Consider the following 24,287-nt stretch of genomic DNA (forward strand, 5'->3'; position numbering starts at 1 on the left):
TGCCCAAGGCGCATATGCCAAAGCCTCGTACTAGCCGTTGGATCCCTTCCACTGATTCCTACTGCTACATCTCCAGTAATTGTTGTCCCCAAAAGTTTGTATAAATTACCGTAACGAGTACCTCTCATTACCACCAAAGAACCCTTAACGACTCTTATGGAGCCATTCTCTATAATTATCTTACAGCCGTTCCGCTCCAACACACCAAGGGAAATTAGATTTTTCCGCAAATCGGGTATGTGTCTTACGTCCGTCAATGTTCTCACCACTCCATCGTGCATCTTGATCCGTATTGTTCCGAGTCCCACAGTTTTACATATACTATCATCACCCAGTATAACTGTACCACCATCTATACTCCTATAGGTAGTAAACATCTCCCTATTTGGGCACATATGGTGTGACGCCCCTGAATCAAGCATCCACTTATTGAAGATCTTCTCAGACACCTCTGTCACCGAGAAACATTCGTCCGCCTCTTCTGACACATATCCCGCCTCTTGCATCTCTTGTTTCTCCTTGTAGCCTTCGTTCTTTTGCTTCAACTTTCTCTTTGGACAAGCCGCTTTAAAGTGGCCAAGCTCACCACAACTAAAGCACGTTTTCTTGAAAGAGCCTCTAGATTTGGATATAGATTTCCCGCCCTTTCCCTTTCCCCTTTCATTACTCCTCCCCCTCGTTACAAACAACCCTTGTGCTTGTTCTTTGTCTACTCCACCCGACGCCATACTGCTAGTAGCAACCTTACGAAGGTCATCCGCTAATAGCGAATTTCTCGTCTCTTCCATGCTTAGACTATCACCAACAAGCATCAAAGTTTGAACAAGGTTTTCATAGGATTTAGGTAATGAAAGTAACAATATGAGGGCTTGGTCCTCATCCTCAACCTTAACATCGATATCCTTCAAATCTGAGATAATCCTGTCAAACCTATTCACATATTCCTGAATAGAAGAACCCTCTTCCATTCTACATGTGAATAATTTGGATTTTAAGTAGACCCGATTCGTTAAAGTTTTCGTCATGAAACTGCTTTCTAGCTTTAACCACACACCCACCGCCGTTGTTTCTCCGTCTACTAGGAACGCCACGTTCCTCTCAAGACACAACATAATGGTAGCCCGTGCTTCGAGATCTAACTCTTCCCAATCCTCATCTGACATATCTCCTGGTTTCTTTCCCGTCAACGTCTTGTGTAATTTCTGCGAGATTAGCAGATTCTTCATCTGCATCCGCCAATAAGAAAAATCGTTTTTCCCATTGAACTTCTCTATCTCATATTTCCCTGCTTTGACCGTACCACTTCTCGATCCCATCTTCTCTTCGTTCAATCTCAACAAGGCTCTGGTACCAATTGTTATAACTAAAAGTCGCGAAAGCTATCGAACCTATCCTAGAAATTGATCCGATTATGAAGATTAATCGAAAAGCTAAGTCAAAATCAAATATGCGAACAGAATTTAACGAGGTTCGGCTTTAAAGCCTACGTCCTCGGGCGAACAAGAAATCTTTATTGAAGGATAGATGAAGACGACTAACACAACCCGCAAGTTCGTCCCAAGATGGTACCGTATAGTAATAACCTTCTATACTAAATCTTCGACGACCGAGAAATTTAACACCGCTCAAAAACTATGAAAAATTTCTCTCACTCTTGCTCTCTCTCTCTCTAGCTCTCTAAAGAAGAGTTGTTGTTGCTTGTGTTGGTGTGTTGATTACAAAGCACTCAACCCCTATTTATATATATTATAAGCCAAAAAATTGGAAACTGCCTATTGAGCCAAAAAATTAGAAACCATCCCAATTTTTGGAAACTGCCTATAGCTGCCTCTTAAACCTCCTCTTCAATTTTTAGAAACTGCCTCTTACATACTCCAAATTCCCTAATTCTAATCAATTTGATTTTTGCTCATTTTTGCTTTGAAATTGGATAGATAAATGAAGAATCTTATCCAGCTTGGTTGTGATTTGAAGGTTTGGATACTCAATTTTACCAGAAGAGGAAAAATGTTATCTCTAACCGGATTACATACGGCCATTAGAAGTAATATTTGTCTTTTTCGAGACATTGGGCAACATACAAATAATACACATATTATGGTGAGAGTTCACATATAATTTTCATTCCAACCCATCTATAAATAGGTAGAGTTTTAGACTGAATTACAGTCTAAGAAGAATACAAAGAAAATCAAGTGGAGAAAATGTCAAGTACTACTACTACTACCAGTCATGTCATTCGATGTAAAGGTAAATCTATCTTTATCAAATAATGTTTAAACGAAAACTTGATGAAGTAGCTGTTTAGTTCAATTGTTGATGGAGTCTAAATTCACCCATAGTTTGTACCAATTAGCTTGAAATTTATTAGTGTTCTATAAATTAGTTGAGAAAAACACGACTTCGTTCCAATCTCATTTTTATAAGTTATAGAAATTCGAGATTTTGTAGTTTTTTTTTTTAAATTATTTTCAAGTAATAGGACTTTTTAAATGTCAATCTTTAGGTTTGCTAATTTAATTTGTTGATTGGATTGTTGGTTAATTATTGAATCTTTATTGTATTATGGGGAGTGGGGGTTGTAGCTGCGGTAGCCTGGGAAGCAGGGAAACCACTTGTGGTAGAAGAAGTTGAAGTGGCTCCACCCCAAGAGATGGAGGTCCGAATCAAAATCCTCTTTACCTCACTTTGCCACAGTGATGTCTACTTCTGGGAAGACAAGGTTTGATATGAAGTCGTTTTCAAATTAAATTTCAAATATTTTTCAATATTTTTTATAAATGTAGAACTTGAGGTTTGACTACTCAGATTTCAGAGAGTTATTAATAAATGTAAAAGGTAAAATTTGAGAAAAATTAAACCCAAATACTACGTGCCCTCAATTTATGACTCAGTTTGTAACTCAAATTTGACGTGGTACTGTTTGGACCCAAAAAAAAATTAACGAGGTACAATAAAATGATACATGCCCTCCTTTGGTAACTCTATTGGTAATTCCATCCAAATAAGACAAAGAATGTTTTGGTCTTTTCGTTTTGAAGAAAAGCCAGGGAAGAAAGTGATCCGGGACTCATCAAAGAGCTACCTTCCCCATTTTTGACACTTTTAAAATGAGGTCATTTAGATTTTCAAGAAACAATTGATAGAGTTATATAACTACCGACACTAACTTTTAGCCACAAGTCGAATCACAGTGGACATGAAAACCAGCATTCTCTAAAGTTAAATATAGAACTTACGAAGTAGTGAGTTTAGATATTAGGAAATGATAGAATGAAGTATAAATGTTTTTTATAAATCTGACATAGAACCCTACTAAGATGAGAGAGAACTTGAGTTTTCTTTTGAAAGGTTTCTATGGTAAGGGTCTGTTTGGTTTTTGTGAAAAAAATTACCCAACCAACAAATTTTTTTAAAGAGCAAAATAAAATAAAATAAAGAATTATCGTTTGGCTTTATTGTGGGAGAATTTACTCAACTTCTTCATCAGGAATTTAGAGAGGGACAGACAGACACAAAATTAAAGCAAAAAATTCGTCTCAATAACAACAAAAAAATGTTACAGAATAACTCGACTAAGAAATAAAGGTATTTTGAGCTTATCCCCTTAATATTAATAAGTAATTGAGTTTACCCCCTCAATAATTGATAATTGAGTTAAGTTTACCTCTTTGAACTTACTACTTTTGTTAAAAACACCAAGACAATATTTGGCGTGTGGAAAAAGAATATGACTACCAAAAATAATGATCGCGTAATATGATTTTAGTTGTAATATCTTACTTTAGTGCTTGGTTTAGTCAAGTATATGATTCATAAAGACTTATATTGTCCATGATGATTAAGTTATGATTCCAATTCTTTTACGCCAAACATGACCTTAGTATTTTGCCAAAAAATAGAAGTCTAGGGGGTAAACTCAATTATCAATTATTAAATGGATAAACCCAATTACCATTTAATGTTGAGGGGGTACAGTAAAAAAATCCAAGATATAAACATAAAACCAGAATTTGACTTGTTCGTTAATGGTCTGCATGAATTTCATATTGCTGCAAATATTTTTATGCAAATTCACATTATATAATAAGGTCGTGGCTTTTGGACATCGGAAATAGTTTCCGAAGAAAAATGACTTAGTCAATTAAGATTGACTCATGGGGTATCTTTATTTTTTTGACTCGAAAATAAATTTGATTATATTTGAACCCTTAATTGGCATCTTCATTTTCACCTCACTTTCACCTACAAATTCCGACCACCATCACCAATTGTGTTGGTGGTTGTGGTAAAGAATTGTAGTGGTCGTGGACAGAAATTTTAGATGGAGGTGAGGTGAAGATGAAGATTAAGGACTAAAATACAATTGACTAAGTATTTATTCTTACAATTACTTCAGATGTCCCAAAGCCACAACATATGATAAACATAATTACTTCACTGGTTCGATGACATATACACATATACACATTGGAAATCCGATTTCAACAAAAATATATGCACATAAATCAAACAATACAATTACATTGGAAACCAAACCTATTATTACTTTGGAAATCAAAAGATAACTTTTCAAACCAATAATTACTTGGAGAAACATATGTATTGGTAGGGAGAGAAATGTATACATTGATAGTTGGAAAAAAGTGGCAGTGAAAGAAACATATATACATTGGTAGTTGGGAAAAAGGTGAAAGAATAATTATCTTGCACCTTCTTTAATGGATGTAGAGGCAGAGAAAGAATGTGGAACAACAGTCGAGAAGGAAGACAAGAGGTTACTCGGTTTCATGGCAAGGGTTTAGTATGTTTTCTTTTATACGGAGAGATAAAAGGGTTTGGTTGATTATTTTAACCCAATAATTTTTACGTACACCCATTATAGGAAGAATTTCAAAGATCCACCTCATTTGTTAAAACTTTGAATTCAATAGATTTGTGAGTAAATTTGTCTCTAGAAGGTCTTGGGTCGGATTTTGGACTAAATGTTTTTAATTATGCATAAAAATTGAATAACGCTAAATTTTTAAGTTAAAAAAAAATAGATTTGTACCAATAACACTAAACTTTGAAGTTCTTAAAAAAAATCGAAACCAATAACACTAAACTTTGAAGTTCTTAAAAAAAGTTCTGAACCAATAACGCTAAACTTCAAAGCTCTTAAGACCTTTGAAGATCTTACAGAAGTTCTGAACGAATAACCCACACTTAGTAACTTAATTCTTATACCGCAGAGGCGCAGATTGATGAATTAAATGATTTAACGTTTTTACAATTTCAGGATGGACTTTTTCCGCGTATCTTAGGCCACGAAGCTGCAGGGTGAGTATGCATAAGAAATTCTTTTCATTAGACATTTTGTAGATAAAGGTTGAATTATATCGAAATTTTGGCAAGACATTAATAATATTAGAAAATTTTAAGTTGGAAACTGGGAAATATGAATTTCAGTCAAATCTGAAAATTTTGAAATTTCCATATGATCTAATTAAACAAATTGACAAAAGTGAAGTCCAATTTAACTCGGGAGTAATATGTGTGTCTCTATAGATATAATACTGATATCAGAATGGCAGAGTCCAAACCTTACTATATAAAAAAATCATTTGATAAGTAATCCTATGATCATAATGAAAATGTCAATAACCTAGTGGCTAATATTTTTTTTTTTTTTTTTTGAGTGGCTAATATTTTGTTGGTATACTATATATATAGAATTGTGGAGAGTCTAGGAGAGGGTGTAAAAGAGCTTCGAGTAGGGGATCATGTCTTACCGGTGTTCACCGGGGAGTGTAAGGAGTGCCGTCAATGTAAGTCGGAAGAAAGCAACTTATGCCAAAGCCTGAAAGTTGACGTCGGAGGTGGAGTGATGAGGAGCGACGGGAAGACCAGATTCAGTATAAATGGGAACCCTGTTTATCACTTTGTGGGCACCTCTACCTTCAGCGAGTACACAGTCGTCCATGCTGGTTGCGTTGCCAAAATCAACCCAATAGCTCCCCTTGACAAAGTCTTACTTCTCAGCTGTGGCGTTTCTACTGGTTAGTTAACCTTCTATACCTTAGTCCTGAAAATTATTTATGGCTAATCTCATCTTTAATAAGAATGCTTAAGGTTCTAAGCGTTGTTTTATAATTTTGAGCGACAAGAGATAGAACATACCAAATAGGTATAGGCAACTTTTAAAGGTGCCTCCCCTAAGTGTTATTGTCACTTTTCGCACTCCTTTGATTTAGTAAATCTAGTTTGTCTGTATTGGGCTATAGGTGTCCCCAAATCAGTGGTCTCGACCCAAATTTTGTAATAAAATTTATCCTAAGGCGCGCAATATTCAACTCCAATATTTTGAGTTGAAACGAAATGACTTAAACTGAGTCTTGTTACAAAATCGCTCAAGGTCTACCAAATTCAACCCCAATGTTATAGAGTTGAAATTAGAGTTGAATTCAGTGGACTTACACGGACGTTTGTAACAAAATCTAGCATGAGCCTACGACTTGATTTGTATTTCAGTAATTATCAGACCTCTGGAATGGGTGTTTGAGCCGATTTTGTAACCAAGTCGGCTCGAGTCCACCGGTTTCAAGTAAAAAAAATGTGTAGGATTGTCTTAACTTTTTTCTTGAATATAGAGGCTGCTAAACCGAAGGCCCAAAAACACTATTGGGAGACATCTTTAAAACTTCTCATAGTTATGTAGTATAATGTGTCAGTGTCGTGTATGTCAGATAAACATGTTACTCCAAGAGATGGAGCTCGTTATAGTAATAGATTTTTAAAAATCGTGGATATATATTTAATTAAATGCGAAAAGAACATTAGAGAAGATCATAAAAATAATTTACTTGGCTAGAAAGCATCTGTTTGGATTATTTGTACCTAGGAGCTCCAATATGGAAGTCCGACCATCTTTGATCCGAACACATGTATTTATTAAATGACATGAAATAGGCGTAATTCGTGGGCCTATCATACACTTGCCTAGAGCTTTGGTCACTTTTTTAGTTTGCAAGTAAAAAACGATCACATCTTGATAGTACTTTAATTTGTCTATGTGGGTTATCACAATTCGATTCATCATCTTGTTTTTAAAAATTGCCTTATAACAATATTTAGTTGTTTAACTAGGACTGGGTGCTGCTTTGAATGTTGCAAAACCTAAAGAAGGTTCAACCGTAGCTATATTTGGACTAGGGGCAGTAGGCCTTGCTGTAAGTTTCATTTCTTTCCCTTCCAAACATACTTCTCTCAAATCTCTTTCTCTTGCTAATAATGTAGGGTTTCCTCATTACCCCTTAATAGAAATGGTTGATTGAATTTACTCCCTCCTTCAATGTCTAGCAATTGAGTTTACCTCTTTCAGCTACTATTTTTGTTAAACTAAGACAATATTCGACGTGTAGAAAAAAATAATTATCGAGAATAATATTTGGGTAATGTATTTTTATGAATTGTGAGATTTTACTTTAGTGTCAGGTTTAGTCAAAAATATGATTCGTACAGACTTATTTTATCCCGTGGATAATTAAATTTACAATTTCAATTCTTTTACGCTAAACATGGCATAATATTTTCGCAAAAATAGTAAGTCCAAAAAAGTGAACTCAATTATCGATTATTGTGGATGAGTGTAAACTCAATTACCAATTAGTGTTTAGGGGATAGAGTAAAAAACCCTAACATTGAAGTTCTATATTTTTCATGTTTATGGCCTTCTTAATTTAATAGGCAGCCGAAGGTGCAAGAATTGCTGGTGCTGCCAGAATTATTGGTGTTGATTTAAACTCTAACCGATTTACTGAAGGTAATCAGTTAAACTGGTTCTGGGTATAGTAAACCAGGCATACCACTTCTTTGTCAACTTATCTAAGTTCTGGAACTAAATCTGGCTACTAAAATAGGTCCAATTTTCTACCTGATTGAACTAATTGTCTTCCTAAATTACGATTGAGATTTTCAGCCAAGAAATTTGGGGTTACTGAGTTCGTGAATCCAAATGACCATAATATACCAGTTGAACAGGTGATTGGTACCTTAACATTACCGTTAAATGTAATGGATAGGCCTCCTTTTAGTGTTGAACTAATTGGGATATATTATGATCAGGTGATCACCAAAATGACGGACGGCGGAGTAGACCGGAGCATCGAATGCAGTGGGAACATCAATGCCATGTTGTCTGCATTTGAATGCATTCACGATGTACGTCATTAGTCTTCTCGATTTCCGTAGTCTTATGAATAATTGAACGACTTAGACAATTCTAATCCAAGACTCGGCTTGAAAAACTTCAAATGTCACCTAAGATTTTTAGAATTATTTAGAAAAAACTTTCTAATGCGGAACTCAATATTTGAGATTCCTCTAGAAGATTTTAATTGTCCACTTAGTATTAAAAATAAAACTACTCATCCACAAAATGACACCTAAATAACTTTTAAGTTTTTAGAATGGTGCACTTGAAATATCTTTTGAAGAAAGTATCTCAATAATACCTTCTACCAATGAGATCTCAATAAGACTTGACGGATAGGACAATTAGAATTTTAAGTTTGTGTTGGAGATGCACTCTGCAGTATCTGGAGTATCTTGACTAGTAAGACTAAAATCCAGAAAACAATCCTTCTGTATACTGGACATGTCACATTAAAACACGTCATAGATATTTGAAACATTTATTTCCAACTTAGCTAGGCATGGGGTGTTGAAATTTACTGTGTTACGGTTTTCTTTGGTTTACCTAAAAACGATTTTAAGCTAATTAGAGTTCGTGTAAGTCAAGTCCCATTCTCTAGTAATTCTAATCAAAATGATTTGTACGATAGGGATGGGGTGTTGCGGTTCTCGTTGGTTTACCTAAAAAAGATGATACATTCAAGACCCATCCACTGAATTTCTTGAGTGAGAAGACTCTCACTGGTACCTTCTTCGGTAACTACAAGCCTCGAACAGATTTGCCTATTCTCGTCGAAAAGTATTTGAACAAGGTAAGCAATCTTACTGAGTATGTCCATCAATTACATATAATACTCTGTTGTTATAGTTGTTCCCATGGTTTAATTCGAGTTTTCGATCTCTTTAGTTTTCTCATTAAAATCGAGTTTCTGTTCATAGTCGAAACAAAATAGCATGCTTGTTTTTCAGTTGTCAATCTATATGTTTTGTCAAACAGAGTTTCTAGTTGTACTTAGACCAGAATAGCCCTTTCTCTAATTATTAGAGAGATCGTCAATGTTGTTCTCTTACAGTAAATGTTCAACCGGAAAGAACCAAGATTGACGTAAAGTGGGCTAAGTCAGGGCGATAATAAATTACCTTTTCTTTAGACAATTTTACACTCTTGGACCAATACCAACAGTTGGGTGCATGTCTCACAGGATTCAACAACTTAGTTTCAGGGTTGTGACGGCACTTCACAGTTCCGAAAACGAGTGAACCTTTGTGGGAATATGAACTCTTTGACTTGGCCATCTTGACTTAATTTCTTGATAATTTCTGACTTGGTTATGACTTTTGACTTGGTTTTGAGATAACTTCTGACTTCGGTTTAGATGCTCCAAACTCCAATGTCTAGATTCAACCGAAGGCTCTTGATTCTAGATGCACTAGGAAGCTCTAGATTCTACATTTAGATATACTGGAATAACCTCGATTTTTTTTATATTCCACAGACATGAAAAACTTAATTTATTGAGAAGAGAAAAATAGACCGAGCGGAATGATTTTTGGGGTGGATTTGAGTTCTTTGTATAGAAAACGTACATGAACTTGCACCTTTTGGGTTCTAGGGATGCATTTCTTGGAAAATAAGGACTCGACTTGAAGTTGATGTCCAAGCTACAGTCAACTGCAGTTTAGGTCGTAGGATTTCTGAAAAAACTAAGAGGGAACACCCAATCTTGGATGATTCCGGCATTTCGCCAAACTTATAAGAAATTAGCCGTTAGATGAAGGAAAAAAGAGATATCCCGACACTGGTGGAACGCTTGTCGTAGGATCCTCCCTATCACACCCTTAAAATTTACGCTAAGCAATGACTGAGCTATGGGCATGGGTGACATCCCCTTCCTTGGTGGGGGCCTTTAAGATTGTCTAAAAAACTCCAAAACATACCATACTGGGCCAGACTATAAGAAATGGGCTTGGTTTAACACACTTATGGGCTGTCAAGGGAGGAATTATCTAGAGATTCATGGAGCATGGAGGAGTAGTCTAGAAGGTTTCTAGAGATTTTCATGAAAATATTTACACACTTCCTTGCCATAGATTAAAGACATGTGTTTTAATATTGTCCATCTATTGTATGGCTCTTGTAGTATAAATAGGGTGAACTACGTCATTTGTAACCATCCAAGAAGTGATCCAAGCAAGTTATAATCCAAAGTGAGTGACTTGGGAATCGTGCTTGTAACTTTGTACTTGAGAGTTCTTAAGGCAATAAAAGAGTTACATCCAACAAAGTATTAGTGTGGTCTAGTTGAGCTTTCTTGCTAGTTCTCTTTAGTATAGTAGCTTAGATCTCTTGTGTGATTCCGCCACCAAGGGATATTGTTTGCCTATATAGCCAAGGTTACTTAGGCAAATTTGAGGAAAGGCTAACTCGTCCTCGACTTGCGTTAGTCTTAAAGCATAAGTGCCGCACATGTAATACGTGATAGACGTTCCTCGAGGAACGATCTTGGTAGCTTCTCACCAACATCCCGAAGATGTAAGCGGCAGACTTATCTCGCGTGTTGGACGCAAGTCGGCCAGATCTAGACGTGGCTACGTCGCCCAAATGACCCCCAATGAACTTATCCTTTTTGTCGTTTAATCCCTAGTTCAACCAAACTTAATCCAAACTTTAAATTTGAATTTTTCATATTTTAGGAATTGGATTCGAGCGATTCTAGGATCTAAATTTAAGAGCTCCATGAGACAAATGCTACGAAACACTTTGATTTTTAGTTTGATGAGTCAAATCGAGCCAAAATCGGCCCCGACTCCAGTAGTTATTTATTTTAAAAAAATTTAAATACATGCAAGTAGTTGAATGTGACATATTCTTTTATGGCCTAATGTTTATGCAGGAGTTGGAGCTGGAGAAGTTTATCACCCATGAAATTCCGTTTGCTGAAATAAACAAAGCTTTCGAGTACATGTTAAATGGAGAAAGTCTACGATGTGTCATCCGTATGCCTAATGCATAGAGAAATAGATTGGTTAATCGCCAAATATGGTTGTAATCTCCTGCATTAATGTTGTTGCTCGCGTTTGTTTTCACTTACCTATGGGCACTTTGGTGTTTGTTTATGAATAACTAAGTGATAAAATAAATTTCTGTTGACTGGATGATTAAAAATGAAATGGTAATGGGTCCATGCAAATAAGGTTTAACCAGGTTTGATTAGGCCAACATTTCGGAGAAACAAAAATATACGTCCAGATACAAAGGGTTTGTTAAAAATTGGTCAATTATAGTTGACTAATTTATTCTCTTAGTGCTGTGGAAAACAATTTCCGTTGACCATTTCTTCTCCATGCTGGTAAGGGTGCCCATAAAACTGCCGTTGTCGATGACTTTTACTCTTTTCTTTATAATTAATTTTGTTTCTCAACTCCCCTCTTCCGATCACCAACTCTAGTTGCCACCTCCGACCACTAATGATTCATAAAATGGTAACCTGTTGACTATCGTCAATAAGTCAAGAGAAGACCAAAAGCCTATCAACCCATCTCAAGGCAACATTATGGCTGAGCATAAAGAGGCCTGTCACCTAAGCCAAGAATTGGCAGGTCAACAAGATCATCTCAGGAGCACCGCTCCGTCCTACCTCAAATACATCCAGATCTGTCCTAGAATTTGCGAGAAGTACAGGGGGTCCACGTAAGAAAAACGGATGCCTTAAACCCTGAACATTAGAAGGCAGGAGCGTGCCACACGGATACCGACTCAATCCCGAATCTTCTCAAAGATCTCAGTTGCCCAAGATCTTAAGTATTAAATTAACTTAGGCTTCAAGAGTCTCGAAGGAGAAAACATCTCCCACAGAATCTCCCAAATCGGAAAGATGTCTAGCAAGGATCCTAGAACAAAGGGAGTACTTCTAAATATCCAATATACAAGAACTCAAAGACGACACTGTAAATCACTAAACTACCGATGTGTAGTCTAAATCCCGAACGGTAGATCTCAACCGCCTCAATCTCACCGTTTATCACAGTCGGTTCAAAGCAGCCTATAAAAGGGACTAAATTCTATAATTGCAAAGGGCAGTGTGACAATGTTGAGCAGCGAAGAGGTTTCTGAACTCTTTAAAGGTTTTCCCTCAGGGTTTTCAGGAGAAGGAGCAGGAATCAAAGAAGCAGAGTCACTCATTCAGATGAGATCCACATCGATTCTAATTTTCTGCCTGATTCTAAGGTTGACAAATTTTGACATCAGCAAATTGGCTCTACAAGGAAGGAGACTCCCGCAAAATCATCAATTCAGTAACCCGAATTGTACTCAATTATTCATAGAATTATCTCTGTGTAAAATCTACTCCAAAGATGTCTTCACAAGAAGATACACAACGAAGCTGAACGATCTCTTTTCGAGGAGCTAGCTGCCGATGCCGAACGCTTAAAGGTGGAAGCCGACTCTGTTATAAGAGTATAAGCAGTAGGAGAAAAGATGCAAAATCTAACAATTCTTTCCAGAAATCTATTCTCAACACTAGCCAGTGCTTTCATGACGCATCACGACCAAGAGCATACAAAAGCCCTCAGGTTGCTGCAAAAAGAAAAGGAACAAGCCCGCCTAAAGGAGATGCGACATATTCCTCACCAGCCATACATCCCTGAGTAAGTAGGAAGAGGATCGAAGAACGTACAAGACCCAACAATGAGCACGTGCTCGTACATCAAGTAGCAGAGCTGACTAGGGTCTACGAAGAAAGAAACGCCCCAACATGGGTCAGGATAGGCTTGCCACCCCTGAACGCCGAGATATTGGAGGCCCAAAGGCCCAAAACCTTTAAGCGTCCTTACCTTGACAGCTACGATGGAACCGGGGATCCCAGCATCTTCTTGAGGAATTATATTTTACTTATGACTCTGAGCACGACGAACCAATTATTATGGTGTCTGGTCTTCGCTACAATCTTGAAGGGCCTTCCGCATGTCCTCGAAGCGTGGTCCATCCACTCTTTTGACGAACTGGCGATAACCTTTTGAACTTCTTTCCATGACAGTCACTCAATGCAAAAAACGTCAGAAGATTCTGTTTATTATCATCAAATCTTGAGGGGAATCCCAAACCAACTACTAGCAGAGATGTCGTAACCTTATTGTACAGATACCTGACGAAGATCGTAATGTCACTTACATAGTGATGAAACCAAAAATGGTACACCCGCAAGTATATGGGCGTCAAGTAATAAAACCCGGTAAGACAGTGGTAAATCCTCAGGGATAGGAAGGTAATTGAAATATCGAGAGAGTCTAGCCCACCGGTCTAGGTGTCACTTACTATCTCAGACTAAAATAGAAAGATGGAGATATGGATTTTCGGATTGATTTAAATTAAAGAAACAAATAAAACTAACTAAACTAAAGGTGGGAGAAATTCGGGAGAAGACTTGCAACAACACTCAGGCAAGAGTCGAGTGAGAAGCATACTTCGATCTACCAGATCGATAATGAGAATAACTAATTATCTATTAGTATGCAAAAGTAGTTAACTTCACCCACATACATTGACAATCCTAAGCATAATGTGTGAAACTAAGCATAATCGATCAAAAGTTACTAAACATCGTCAATCAAACTAATAATTCACTATCAAATGAGTTGACAATGAACAAATATGATAGTAATCAGTATAACATGTCAAACTAAGTATAATCGATCAAAGGTTACTAAGCATCGATTATCAAACTAAGCATGCACTATCAAATTATATGTCAACAGACGATTAAGATCAAAGCTTCTAATTAAAAAAATTAGGCGAAGTTAATTTAACAAACAAAGAGAAATTCATCATATATCAAATCATACTTCACAAGTATCCAAATACAAGAATTAGCTAAACCTGGTGAAACAATTATTACATGGGAAAAAGATAAAGTAAAACACGAGTTAAGATAGAATCCCCCTTTTTCGATGAGGCGTGAGGCTAGGATCGTCGGATAATAGATGTGTTTAGGTGCAACCGATCTTCCCTTAGCGAAGTTCCGATTTCCCCTTCACACAACAAATAAGGTATCTCCTTAGTAAAAACCAAGGTCCCTTTAGCTACAAAGTCTTCTTCTTCCTTTCAAACTTAAACCACCATGAAAGCTTCAATAAGCTCTCTCTCTAGAAGTTTCCAATCCAAAGAAAAATCAAACACTAAGGGAAGCAAGGCAATGATGTCTCAAGACAAATCAGTAAACTTTCTGACCAAAATAATGGTCGGAACTAGCCTAAACAGTACTCTTAAGTATGTTATGTCCAACCAACAGAAAGGCAGCCGGGTTGCTGTCGAGCCACCACTGTACCGTCCTAAGCTGTTGTAGCCGCCGCCATAAAGACCCGTCCCGTGCTCGTGTGGTGCCGGCTCGAGCTTGGCCGACACTCCTCCTTTCTCCTTCTCTCTTTTAGTTTCAAACTCCAACCCTAGTAAACCCTAGAAAACTCTTGGAGAAGATGATCCCCTAAAAGTTTAACTTTCTTTTGTTTTTTTACACCCTTAGACATAAAAGAGGGGATGCTTATAGATTTCTCAAATTCTTCTTCTTCTTTTAGACTCTTGGGCTTTTGGACTCTTAGGATTTTTCTTCTCATTTAGAAATCAAAGGGGTGACTTCAACAGTCTCTACTTCCTCTAATTCTCAGACAAGACCAAAATGTCTTCGACTTCTTTCTATATAAGTTTTTCGTCTGAACTCTGATTCAACTTTCGTCTTCCCCGTCAGTCTCACCATAGACTCCACTTAGCATTTGACCTCTAATTTTCACTAAAATGACCAAAATATGGTTCTCCTTCTGGTTTCTTCTACATGAGATGAAAATGTGATAAATACTTCGTTTATTCTGAATTAAACTCCTTGCTCCAAGTAAGCTACCTAACAAGAAAATGCACAAATTATAAGAGATAAAACCTGAAACGAACTAACTCATCGAAGTTAAGTAATCTAAATGTGACATTTTCACGCCACATCAAACATCCCCAAACTTAGAGTTTGCTAGTCCTCGAGCAAACAAATGAAATAAAACATTAAAGTGAAAAACCTAACACACTTTCGGAGGAATCCAAGTTGCATTTAGCATATGCACCTAGTCGTTAAACTCCTAGGTTACCTTATGAGACATGAAAATGTCCCATCTGAATCTCTTAACTCGGGTTAGTTAGTCTATTTCGGGCAATTACTCTGATGATTTTTCTCTCTCAGGTGTCTTTTATGGAGTTCAATTGGAAAACGGATAAAACCGGGAGAAAGACGCACGAGGGGCATTTTGGTCATTTATTGAGTCTGGTGATTTGTCCACGTCCCTATTGGGATGGGAAGTGGAGCCCAAGACAAACCCAATGGCGAAAGCGAAAGTGAAATCAGAGCCCGAACGAGCAATATAGAGCAAGTTGAAGTTTGAGTCAAAATCAAATGACCAGGTCAACATATACAACATGTGACGCAAATCTGACGGCCTGGGCGAAAGCTTCGGTGCCCTAGTGGGCATGAGAAGTACGGCGCTTGGGGTTTTCCTTGAAACAAGATTCGATACTCCGCGCAACCAAGCTACGGTACTCCCCTGCATATCCGACGAACGTAGCGATTCCCGTGAAGATCAGACGGTTCTCTCTGCTTTTGTCGGTAGGTCGCGTAACACCTTAGCGTCCCTATTAAATGGATCAAGCCAACAACTATGGTATGGACGTGGTGGATTATTACCTAATGAGAAAGGTACACCCTGTCGACAACCCATACCATTTTGAATTCCTTCTTATAATTTTATCTCAATACCATTCTTTGTGAGAGAGAAAGAACCGAGAGAGATGGCCAAAGAGAGAATATATTATATTGATAGAGAGATTTTGGAGGAGATGGTTGTTAGAGCAAGATGGAAAGAAAATAATTCCTTGCTGTTTGGTTAGGTGATTACCTCATTTTGTTGTGGGAAATCCATCCTTTTCCTATTTCTCTCATATGTTATGGTATAGAGAGAGAAAGTATTTTGTTTATTTCTTTCTTTGATGCATAAAATCTAGAGAGAAAGATTGAAAGGGAAAGAGATGCTTGGATAGAGATAGAACAGAGAAGATTCTGATTTTTATTTTCTTTAAGAAATAGAAAGAAATGAAGATAAAATCCGAGAGAGAAGAAGGTTGGATATATATTAGAGAGAGAAGGGTTATCTTCTTTGATGGAATGTTTATAGCTAGAGAGAGAAAGTCTCGGCTGGAGGAAGATAATGGGATTTGGGAGATATGGAGAGAGAGATTTGGCGAGATTGATTGAGAGGATTTCAAATTTAGTTTATCTCTATATAACAGGAAGGACAGAGACAGAGAAAACATCTCTCGATTGGGGGTTATCCTCTCGAGCTCAACCTATAGAAAAATCAGAGAGAGAGAGAGAGAAACACCATCATCTATCATCTCCTTCTTTTGGTTTTTATTTCAGTGAGAGAAAGGAAACAGAGAGAGAGAGAGAAAAAGTAAATTGTAAAGAGAATTAGAGTGAGACAGAAAACAGAGAAGGAGATTTGTAGAGAGAGAGAGAGAAACCGAAGAATCAATTAAACATTTGTTGCTTTCCATTCTTTTTACTTCTCTGTACTGATTTGATCTTAGTTGTATAAGAAAAAGAGATTGAAAGAAATATAAAACAGTAGAAAGAGAGAGAGTTGTGAGGAGGAAAATACTTCCAAAAAGACGAGAAAATCGTTTTCTAACAGAGAAAATATTTTCGAGGAGACGAGAAAATTGTTTTCCCTAAGGGACTGTTTGTCTGTAAAATAGTAAAAACAAAAGGAAAATATTTCCCTTAGGGGTGCGTTTGGCTGCAGACAAGAAATCATTTCCAGCGAAAGTTTAGTTTTCTCCCTATTTCTCTTTTATTCTTTATATGTATTTTAATCTCGTATTATGATTATCTAATCCTCTAATCTAGGGTTAATGATGAAACCATATTCAAAATTTTAATTGAGTTTTAACAAAAACATCTCCCGGAATTAGGATAATTCATTATCCGAATTTCTGACTTATAAAAAGAAAGTGATTTAATTTGACTTAATATTTATTATTAAAAATGATTTTATGTGGTGAATTCAGAAACTCTAGGATCTCCCCCATTTGAGTTCCTTGTATCATTTGTATTTATTTTCTTTCCGTAATTTTATTTTAATATTTTATTCATTTCAAAACCAAAACCAAATCATTTTAAAATCTTATTACTTCCTAGTTTTAGAATAAGTTTAACTAGTCTCTAAGGAACGAACCGGTCTTTCCAGAAATATTACAACTTGACACCCGTGCACTTGCGGGTATAGACCTATTTAGGAAACTTTTTAAGCCCATCATTACCACTAGCGTACAGGTGTTGTCTCGTGAGGGTTTGTAATGAATATACCCACAAAATTCAAGATTCCAAAGCCCAAAAAAAGTTCAACAACGATGTAAATTAGATAATGATAATAAATGACACACTCAAGCATGCTAAACAAGTGAACCAGAATCGATAAAAGCATACAAATGCAAAGTCTCCTCACTAGTAGTCTCATCTTAAAATCTAAGTGTCCAACCATAATGAGCATCATCTTAAGTCTAAAGTTACAAAACCTCGATTCCTATCTTAGTACATTTTGCCTCGACTTTAGCCTCACGTTCATACACTCTAAAACCTGGAATCACTCAAAATTAAATAATAATGGTTCACTCTAATGTGTGAGCATGGAATAAAGTGAAACTCAACACATACAAAAGAAATGAGGATAACAAGTTCTGGAACGGAATGACCTCTTATGAATAAAAATAACCACTAAATTAGAATGGGGAAGCTCACTCACCCTTCTCACCACTCTACCCTCTAACACTACTTCCTAAAGGTCAACGGATACAAGTAATGAAGTAGAAGTGATGAGATTTCGAGAATGTTGACGTCTTCAATAAAACGAAAGCTTAAACAACTTCTAAACTTAGTTTTCTGCTTTAAATCCTTTATTTCTCACAAAACTTGCGCACGTAAACACAAAATAGCGCATAAACTCAATTTTTATTTTATTTTTCACTTTTTATTTCACTTTTTTCTTTTATCTTCTATTCATTCTTTTTCATAACAAAATAAATACGAACACCAGTACTTTCAACAAATAATTTTTTTTCTTTCGTACTTTGCTTTCACATTTTTTTTCATAACAAAACAAATACGAACACTAGTATTCTCAATAAACTTTCATGCCTTCATTCTCGGGAGTAAGATGATGAATGATGGTGGCGTATCGTCTACCTAAAGTTGACACCATTATTGAGTTTCATGAATTACAAGAGTAAGGTTAATTCGCTATCTTGATGTCACTCATAGTGGAAAAGAAACTTGAGCTCATTAGATCGTCTAAGTTCTTTTAAAAGTTGCGAGGTTGAGTAGCTATTCATTCTACTCGGAGTTAGCGCAGAAGAGTACACTCAAAAATAATATAAAGGCTCACATATCTCACATGGGTTTCAGTCTCCACTAATGACCATTCTAGGTCCCTCAGAAATATCTCTTCTTCTTTAGGATGCTACTCACGTAATAAGACAACAAACACTAAAATACTAAACATTCATGAAAAAGACTAACAACATGCATAACATTCACCAAAAATGAAACACATGCATGAACATACTTAAGCATACCACTAGAGTCATACCAAATCTACCCAAAAAATTCAAAAGTGGTCGAATTTATTGAACCCTGTTTTCCTTTGAAACCCATGTTCATGAGGCCGAAAGACATTACCCCCATCCCTTAAGTTAAAACTAACATTGACAGCAATGTTCTAACCATATAACTCACGAAAGATAAGTGACACATTAATTTAAAGAGGAGAGTGGAAGGTTATTACCATAGCCGAAAGAGATAATAGATAATACCATCGAGACTCATGTGAAATCAGGTTCCAAGTTGATGATAAACTTCCGCCATCCCCTAACTTGGAACAAACCACACCTCAAGTAAAACATGTAAGAAATGCTCTAAAGATCAACAAGAAATGTGAGGGAAGCAAATAACATCATGACCATATAAAAACGACCATTAACGCGGTATACATGATTGCATTGAGCCATGCAATTAGTCGTTGATTCTCTTGTTTTCACAAGAGCAAGAGTTATGTGTCGTGGAGGGTTTCCAAAGATGAAACCCACAAACATCAAGACCCAAATTAATCAGCCAGACGATCATACAATAAAAGACGAAAATTTTAGGGGTCAACCCAAAGAAAGCTATCTACAGGTGCTAATCGTCTCACAAAAACATTAAAAATTATGAAATGCACATGAGACAATGAAAGAAAATAATTCATCCCCAAAACGTAGTGGGTGCACCGTGATGGGCCTAGAAGGTTACCCTAAATAGGTCACCACCCGCAAGTATACGGGCGTCAAGTGATAATTCTGGTAAGACCGGGTCGATCCGCAGGGACTAAGTGAAATCTATTCAAAGACTTGGAAGTATCACGGTTTTTCTTTTCAAAATTGGTTTTGGTTTTGGTGATAAAATATTAAAGCAAATAATTAGACAAGTAAAAATGGGAAGTGAACTCGACGGTGGAAAAGTCTAGGGTCTCGAATCCGCTTAATCATGGTCAAATAACAACCTAATCATCAATGGCTTTATGTAGCCAAATTTCTCGAATGATGATAAATCAACTATTGAGTTACACCTGATAAGTATCAACCATAAAAGAATTTAACCTAATAATGATAGATCAAATCGGAGGAATAACTAATGAAAATTATATCATCGACAAAAGTGAACTCATTTATCAAATCACAGATTTCTAACTATTGTATATCAACTTATCAAGCATCAATCATAAAAGAACCTAATCTAATCATGACGGATCAAGTTAGAAGTATAAACAATGAAAGAAGATCACTAAAACGACGATAAGAGTTTAATGAACGATATTATGATGAAAAAGGGATATACGTTAAAGATTATCAAAACTTCATCGAAACCCTAAACTAGAGAGATTAGCTAATCCTGATCAAAGAGATTGATAGTAATACGTATGAATGATAAGAGAGGATGGAAGAATACCTAAACTTTTTTTTGTTGATTTCCTGTCTGGCAGCCAAACGCACCCTAAGGAGTAGTTTTCCTTCTGTTTTTACTGTTTTCCAGACAAACAGACCCTTAAAAAAATTAATTTTCTCGTCTTCTCAGAAAAGATTTCCTTGTGGGAAAATAATTTTCCACGGATTTTTCTCGTCTTCCCCACTGATTTCTCTTTTTCTCTCTCGCTCTCTACTGTTTCTCTCTCTTTTTCAATTCAATTTTAACTCAAAACATCAACCAATTGAAAGAAGAGATGTTATACAATATTAAAAGCTTGAAAAGACAAACAATCTCTCTCTCTCTCTGTACAAATTTCTCTCTCACTTTACTCTCTTTTTCTCTGTTTCTCTCACAAAAACAAAATAAAACAGAGGAAGAAGAAGATGATAATGGTCACTGTTTCTAACCCTCTCTATCCTTTTCTCAAAATTAATTCATTGAAGCCCCACGAAGGAGAAGAATAGAAAGAGGTTCTCTAATTTTTACTCCCCAAAAGATGAGATGATCTCAGACTCCCTCTTTTCTTTTTTTTATAATCAGCAGACTCTTCAGTCCCAAAAGAGAAGATAAGATCAAGGTCTCTGTTATCTCACTATAAAAATATCTTCCTTCTTTGAATATCCTCCCTGTTCTATCTCCAGCTCATGTTCCAGCCGAGAGTTCTCTGTCTACTGTCCATAATCATCTTCTTTCTATTATCTTCTAAATCCTCTTTCTCTCTATTTTTATATTTTTATATTTTATACACGAGAAGAATAGACCAACAATATTCGATCTCCCTTTCTCAATCAATTACTGTTAGTACTAAAAGTCGCGTTAAAATCCAAATTATTCACATGTAGAATGGAAGAGGGTTCTTCTATTCAGGAATATGTGAATAGGTTTGACAAGATTATCTCAGATTTGAAGGATATTGATGTTAAGGTTGAGAATGAGGCCTAAACCCTCATATTGTTACTTTCATTGCCTAAATCCTATGAGAACCTTGTTCAAACTTTGATGCTTTTGGTGACAGTCTAAGCATGGAAGAGACGAGAAATTCGTTATTAGCGGATGACCTTCGTAAGGTTGTTACTAGCAGTATGATGTCTGGTGGAGTAGACAAGGATCAAGCACAAGGGTTGTTTGTAACGAGGGGGAGGAGCAATGAAAGGGGAAAGGGAAAGGGCGGAAAATCTAGATCCAAATCTGGAGGCTCTTTCAAGAAAACGTGCTTTAGTTGTGGTGAGCTTGGCCACTTTAAAGCGGCTTGTCCAAAGAGAAAGTTGAAGCAAAAGAACGAAGGCTAAAAGTGGAAACAAGAGATGCAAGAGGCGGGATATGTGTCAGAAGACCCTCACAAATGTTTCTCGGTAACAGAGGTGTCTGAGAAGATCTTCGATAAGTGGAAGCTTGATTCAAGGGCGTCACACCATATGTGTCCAAATAGGGAGTGGTTTACTACCTATAGGAGTATAGATGGTGGTACAGTTATACTGGGTGATGATAGTATATGTGAAACTGTGGGACTCGGAACAATACGTATCAAGATGCAAGATGGAGTGGTGAGAACATTGACGGACGTAAGACGCATACCTGATTTGCGGAAAAATCTAATTTCCCTCGGTGTGTTAGAACGGAACGGTTGTAAGATAATTATAGAGAATGGCTCCATAAAAGTCGTTAAGGGTTCTTTGGTTGTGTTGAGAGGTACTCGTTACGAAAATTTATACAAACTTTTGGGGACAACAATTACGGGAGATGTAGCAGTAGGAATCAGTGGAAGGGATCCAACGGCTAGTAAGAGGCTTTGGCATATGCACCTTGGGCATATGTCAGAAAAGGGTCTATCTTTGATGTGCGGGAAAGGCTTGTTGAAGGACATGAAGAAGCCTTGCATGGAGTTTTGTGAGCATTGTGTGTTCGGGAAGGCACACAAGGTGACGTTCTCTACAAGCAAGCACAGGAGCAAAGAGGTATTAGACTACGTACATACCGATGTCTGGGGACCGGCAAAGTTAGCTTCCAAGGGTGGTTCCAGGTATTTTGTTACATTCGTTGATGATCATTCGAGATTTGTCTGGCTTTATTTTCTGAAGCATTAGAATGAGGTATTCAACACATTCCTGGTGTGGAAAGCAATGGTTGAGAACAAAACTGGTCGAAAGCTGAAGACGTTAAGCTCGGATAATGGGACCGAGTACACGGATGGGGCATTCAAGGAGTTTTGTAATCAGGAAGGCATTGTGAGGCATTGGACAGTAGTAAACACACCTCAGCAGAATGGAGTCGCAGAGAGATTGAACCGTACACTACTTGAAAAGGCTATATGTATGCGCTCCAATTCGGGATTAGGCGTAGAATGGTGGGAAGAATCTCATGCTACAGCTAGTTATACTGTGAACAGGTCTCCACATTCTTCTTTAGATGGCGGCATACGTTACGAGGTGTGGTCAGGTGAACATGCAGATTACGGGAGGCTTAGGGTTTTCGGTTGTACGACCTATTTCCATGTTTAAGGTAACAAACTTGACAATAGAGCAAAGAAGGCAATTTTCTTAGGATATGCTACAGGAGTCAAGGGTTATCAGCTATGGTGTACGGAAGACAAGAAGTTTGTAATCAGCAGAGATGTGGTGTTTGACGAGTCGTCTTCCATCGAGAGTGCATATTCAACCATATTTGCCTGCCCGTAATGCCTAAGAGGTTTGTCTGACCTTAACCTCTGTACCGGCTTATATAACCATTTCGGCCTAGTGTGTACCGAAACATCCTGCTGTTGTTGTTGTAAAACTTGTGTATCGAAACTCTTCTTTAGAGTTTGAGATGAAAGACATTGGCGAAGAATCAGGTTCATCATGCTCGTACTAAGCAGATCAATTACAAGAAGCAGATATATCTTACAAGGAGTATCCTATTGTTCGTCCAAAATTTTAAGTATATCAAATTGTGTACGAGGTGGAGAATTGTGAGAGGCAGTTTGAAGACGGTGCTTGCAATTGGCTGTGTCAATTGGCGGTTTCAATTGGAGTCGGTTTCTAAATTGGTTTCTAAATTGTCGGCTTATAATATATATAAATAGGGGTTGAGTGCTTTGTCTCATTATCACCACAACAACTCAACAACAACTCTTCTTTAGAAAGAGCTAGTGAGAGAGAAATTTTGTTCATAGTTTTGACCGGTGTTTAATTTCTCGGTCGTCGAAAATCTAGTATAGAAGGTTAGTTTGTATACGGTACCATCTTTAGACAAACTTGCGGGTTGTGTGAGTCGTCTTAATCTATCCTTCAATAAAGATTTATTGTTTGCCCGATGACGTAGGCTTTAAAGCCGAACCTTGTTAATTCTGTTTGCATATTTAGTTTTGGCATAGCTTTTCGATTAATTTTCATAGTCAGATCAATTTCTAGGATAGGTTCGATAGCTTCCGCGACTTTTAGTACTAAGAATTACCCATCTCCTGCTTGCCAATTCCAAAAAGATATCTAGCTAGCCGAAATCTCTATGATCTTCAATCAATCTCTCTTGTCCTGTTCCGGCTACATAAAATATCCGGCTCCTTTATCTTTTAAAAATCTTTAAATCTTGAAAATCCTCACCCCAATTTGTTTCTCTCTGTACTGTTATATTAAAGGAAAATAGAAATGAGAGATAAAGGGGAAGGGACGTTAGAGAGGATATGTTTCCTTTATTTGATTCTGACCAATTAATGGCTGCCAGGCTAGTTGTAGCTTTGATAACACGCTTCACAGAGCTACCGAGCTCACGCGAGTCAGGGTAGTGTTGGTTGTCGGATGGAGCTGATTAACGAGAACACTCTGCCATAAATTGGATCTATGCGGACTGTGACATTATCTTGTAGCGTGTTGCACGGTAGCAGCATCTAGGAAAAATACTAGAGAGATCCCACGAACGCCCGACAGTATCCCGTAGATTCTCCTGCACTGTCAGATTAATCCATCTCACGCGCCACGTGTTGTTGAATCGATGTATGTTGACTTTTGGTCAATTTAATTTAACTCAAGCTTTGACCTTTTCTATTTT

The 24,287-nt window shown here is 37.1% G+C and overlaps 1 protein-coding gene across 1 annotated transcript; it reads left to right on the forward strand.

The window, feature by feature from the left end:
* The first annotated feature begins 1,933 nt into the window (after window positions 1–1,933).
* On the forward strand, window positions 1,934–11,331 carry LOC147537877 (alcohol dehydrogenase 2-like). Its single transcript, XM_086639396.1, has 10 exons — window positions 1,934–2,250; window positions 2,586–2,722; window positions 5,282–5,322; window positions 5,716–6,041; window positions 7,129–7,211; window positions 7,729–7,804; window positions 7,961–8,022; window positions 8,107–8,202; window positions 8,826–8,987; window positions 11,070–11,331. The coding sequence occupies exons 1-10, from the start codon at window positions 2,205–2,207 to the stop codon at window positions 11,187–11,189; spliced, it is 1,149 nt and encodes a 382-aa protein (XP_086495522.1). The 5' UTR covers window positions 1,934–2,204; the 3' UTR covers window positions 11,190–11,331.
* Window positions 11,332–24,287: the final 12,956 nt, after the last annotated feature.

This window comes from Eschscholzia californica, unplaced genomic scaffold, assembly GCF_041429995.1.
Source record: "Eschscholzia californica isolate CP2 unplaced genomic scaffold, dmEscCali1.0.p SCAF_5, whole genome shotgun sequence".
Lineage (NCBI taxonomy): Eukaryota > Viridiplantae > Streptophyta > Magnoliopsida > Ranunculales > Papaveraceae > Eschscholzia > Eschscholzia californica.

Excerpts from the sequence above, each read along its gene's own strand:
- LOC147537877 (XM_086639396.1), top strand. The coding sequence starts at position 2,205 with ATGTCAAGTACTACTACTACTACCAGTCATGTCATTCGATGTAAAG. Across the intron at positions 7,805-7,960 it reads CTCTAACCGATTTACTGAAG|CCAAGAAATTTGGGGTTACT; the intron begins GTAATCAGTTAA and ends TGAGATTTTCAG. Across the intron at positions 8,988-11,069 it reads TCGAAAAGTATTTGAACAAG|GAGTTGGAGCTGGAGAAGTT; the intron begins GTAAGCAATCTT and ends ATGTTTATGCAG.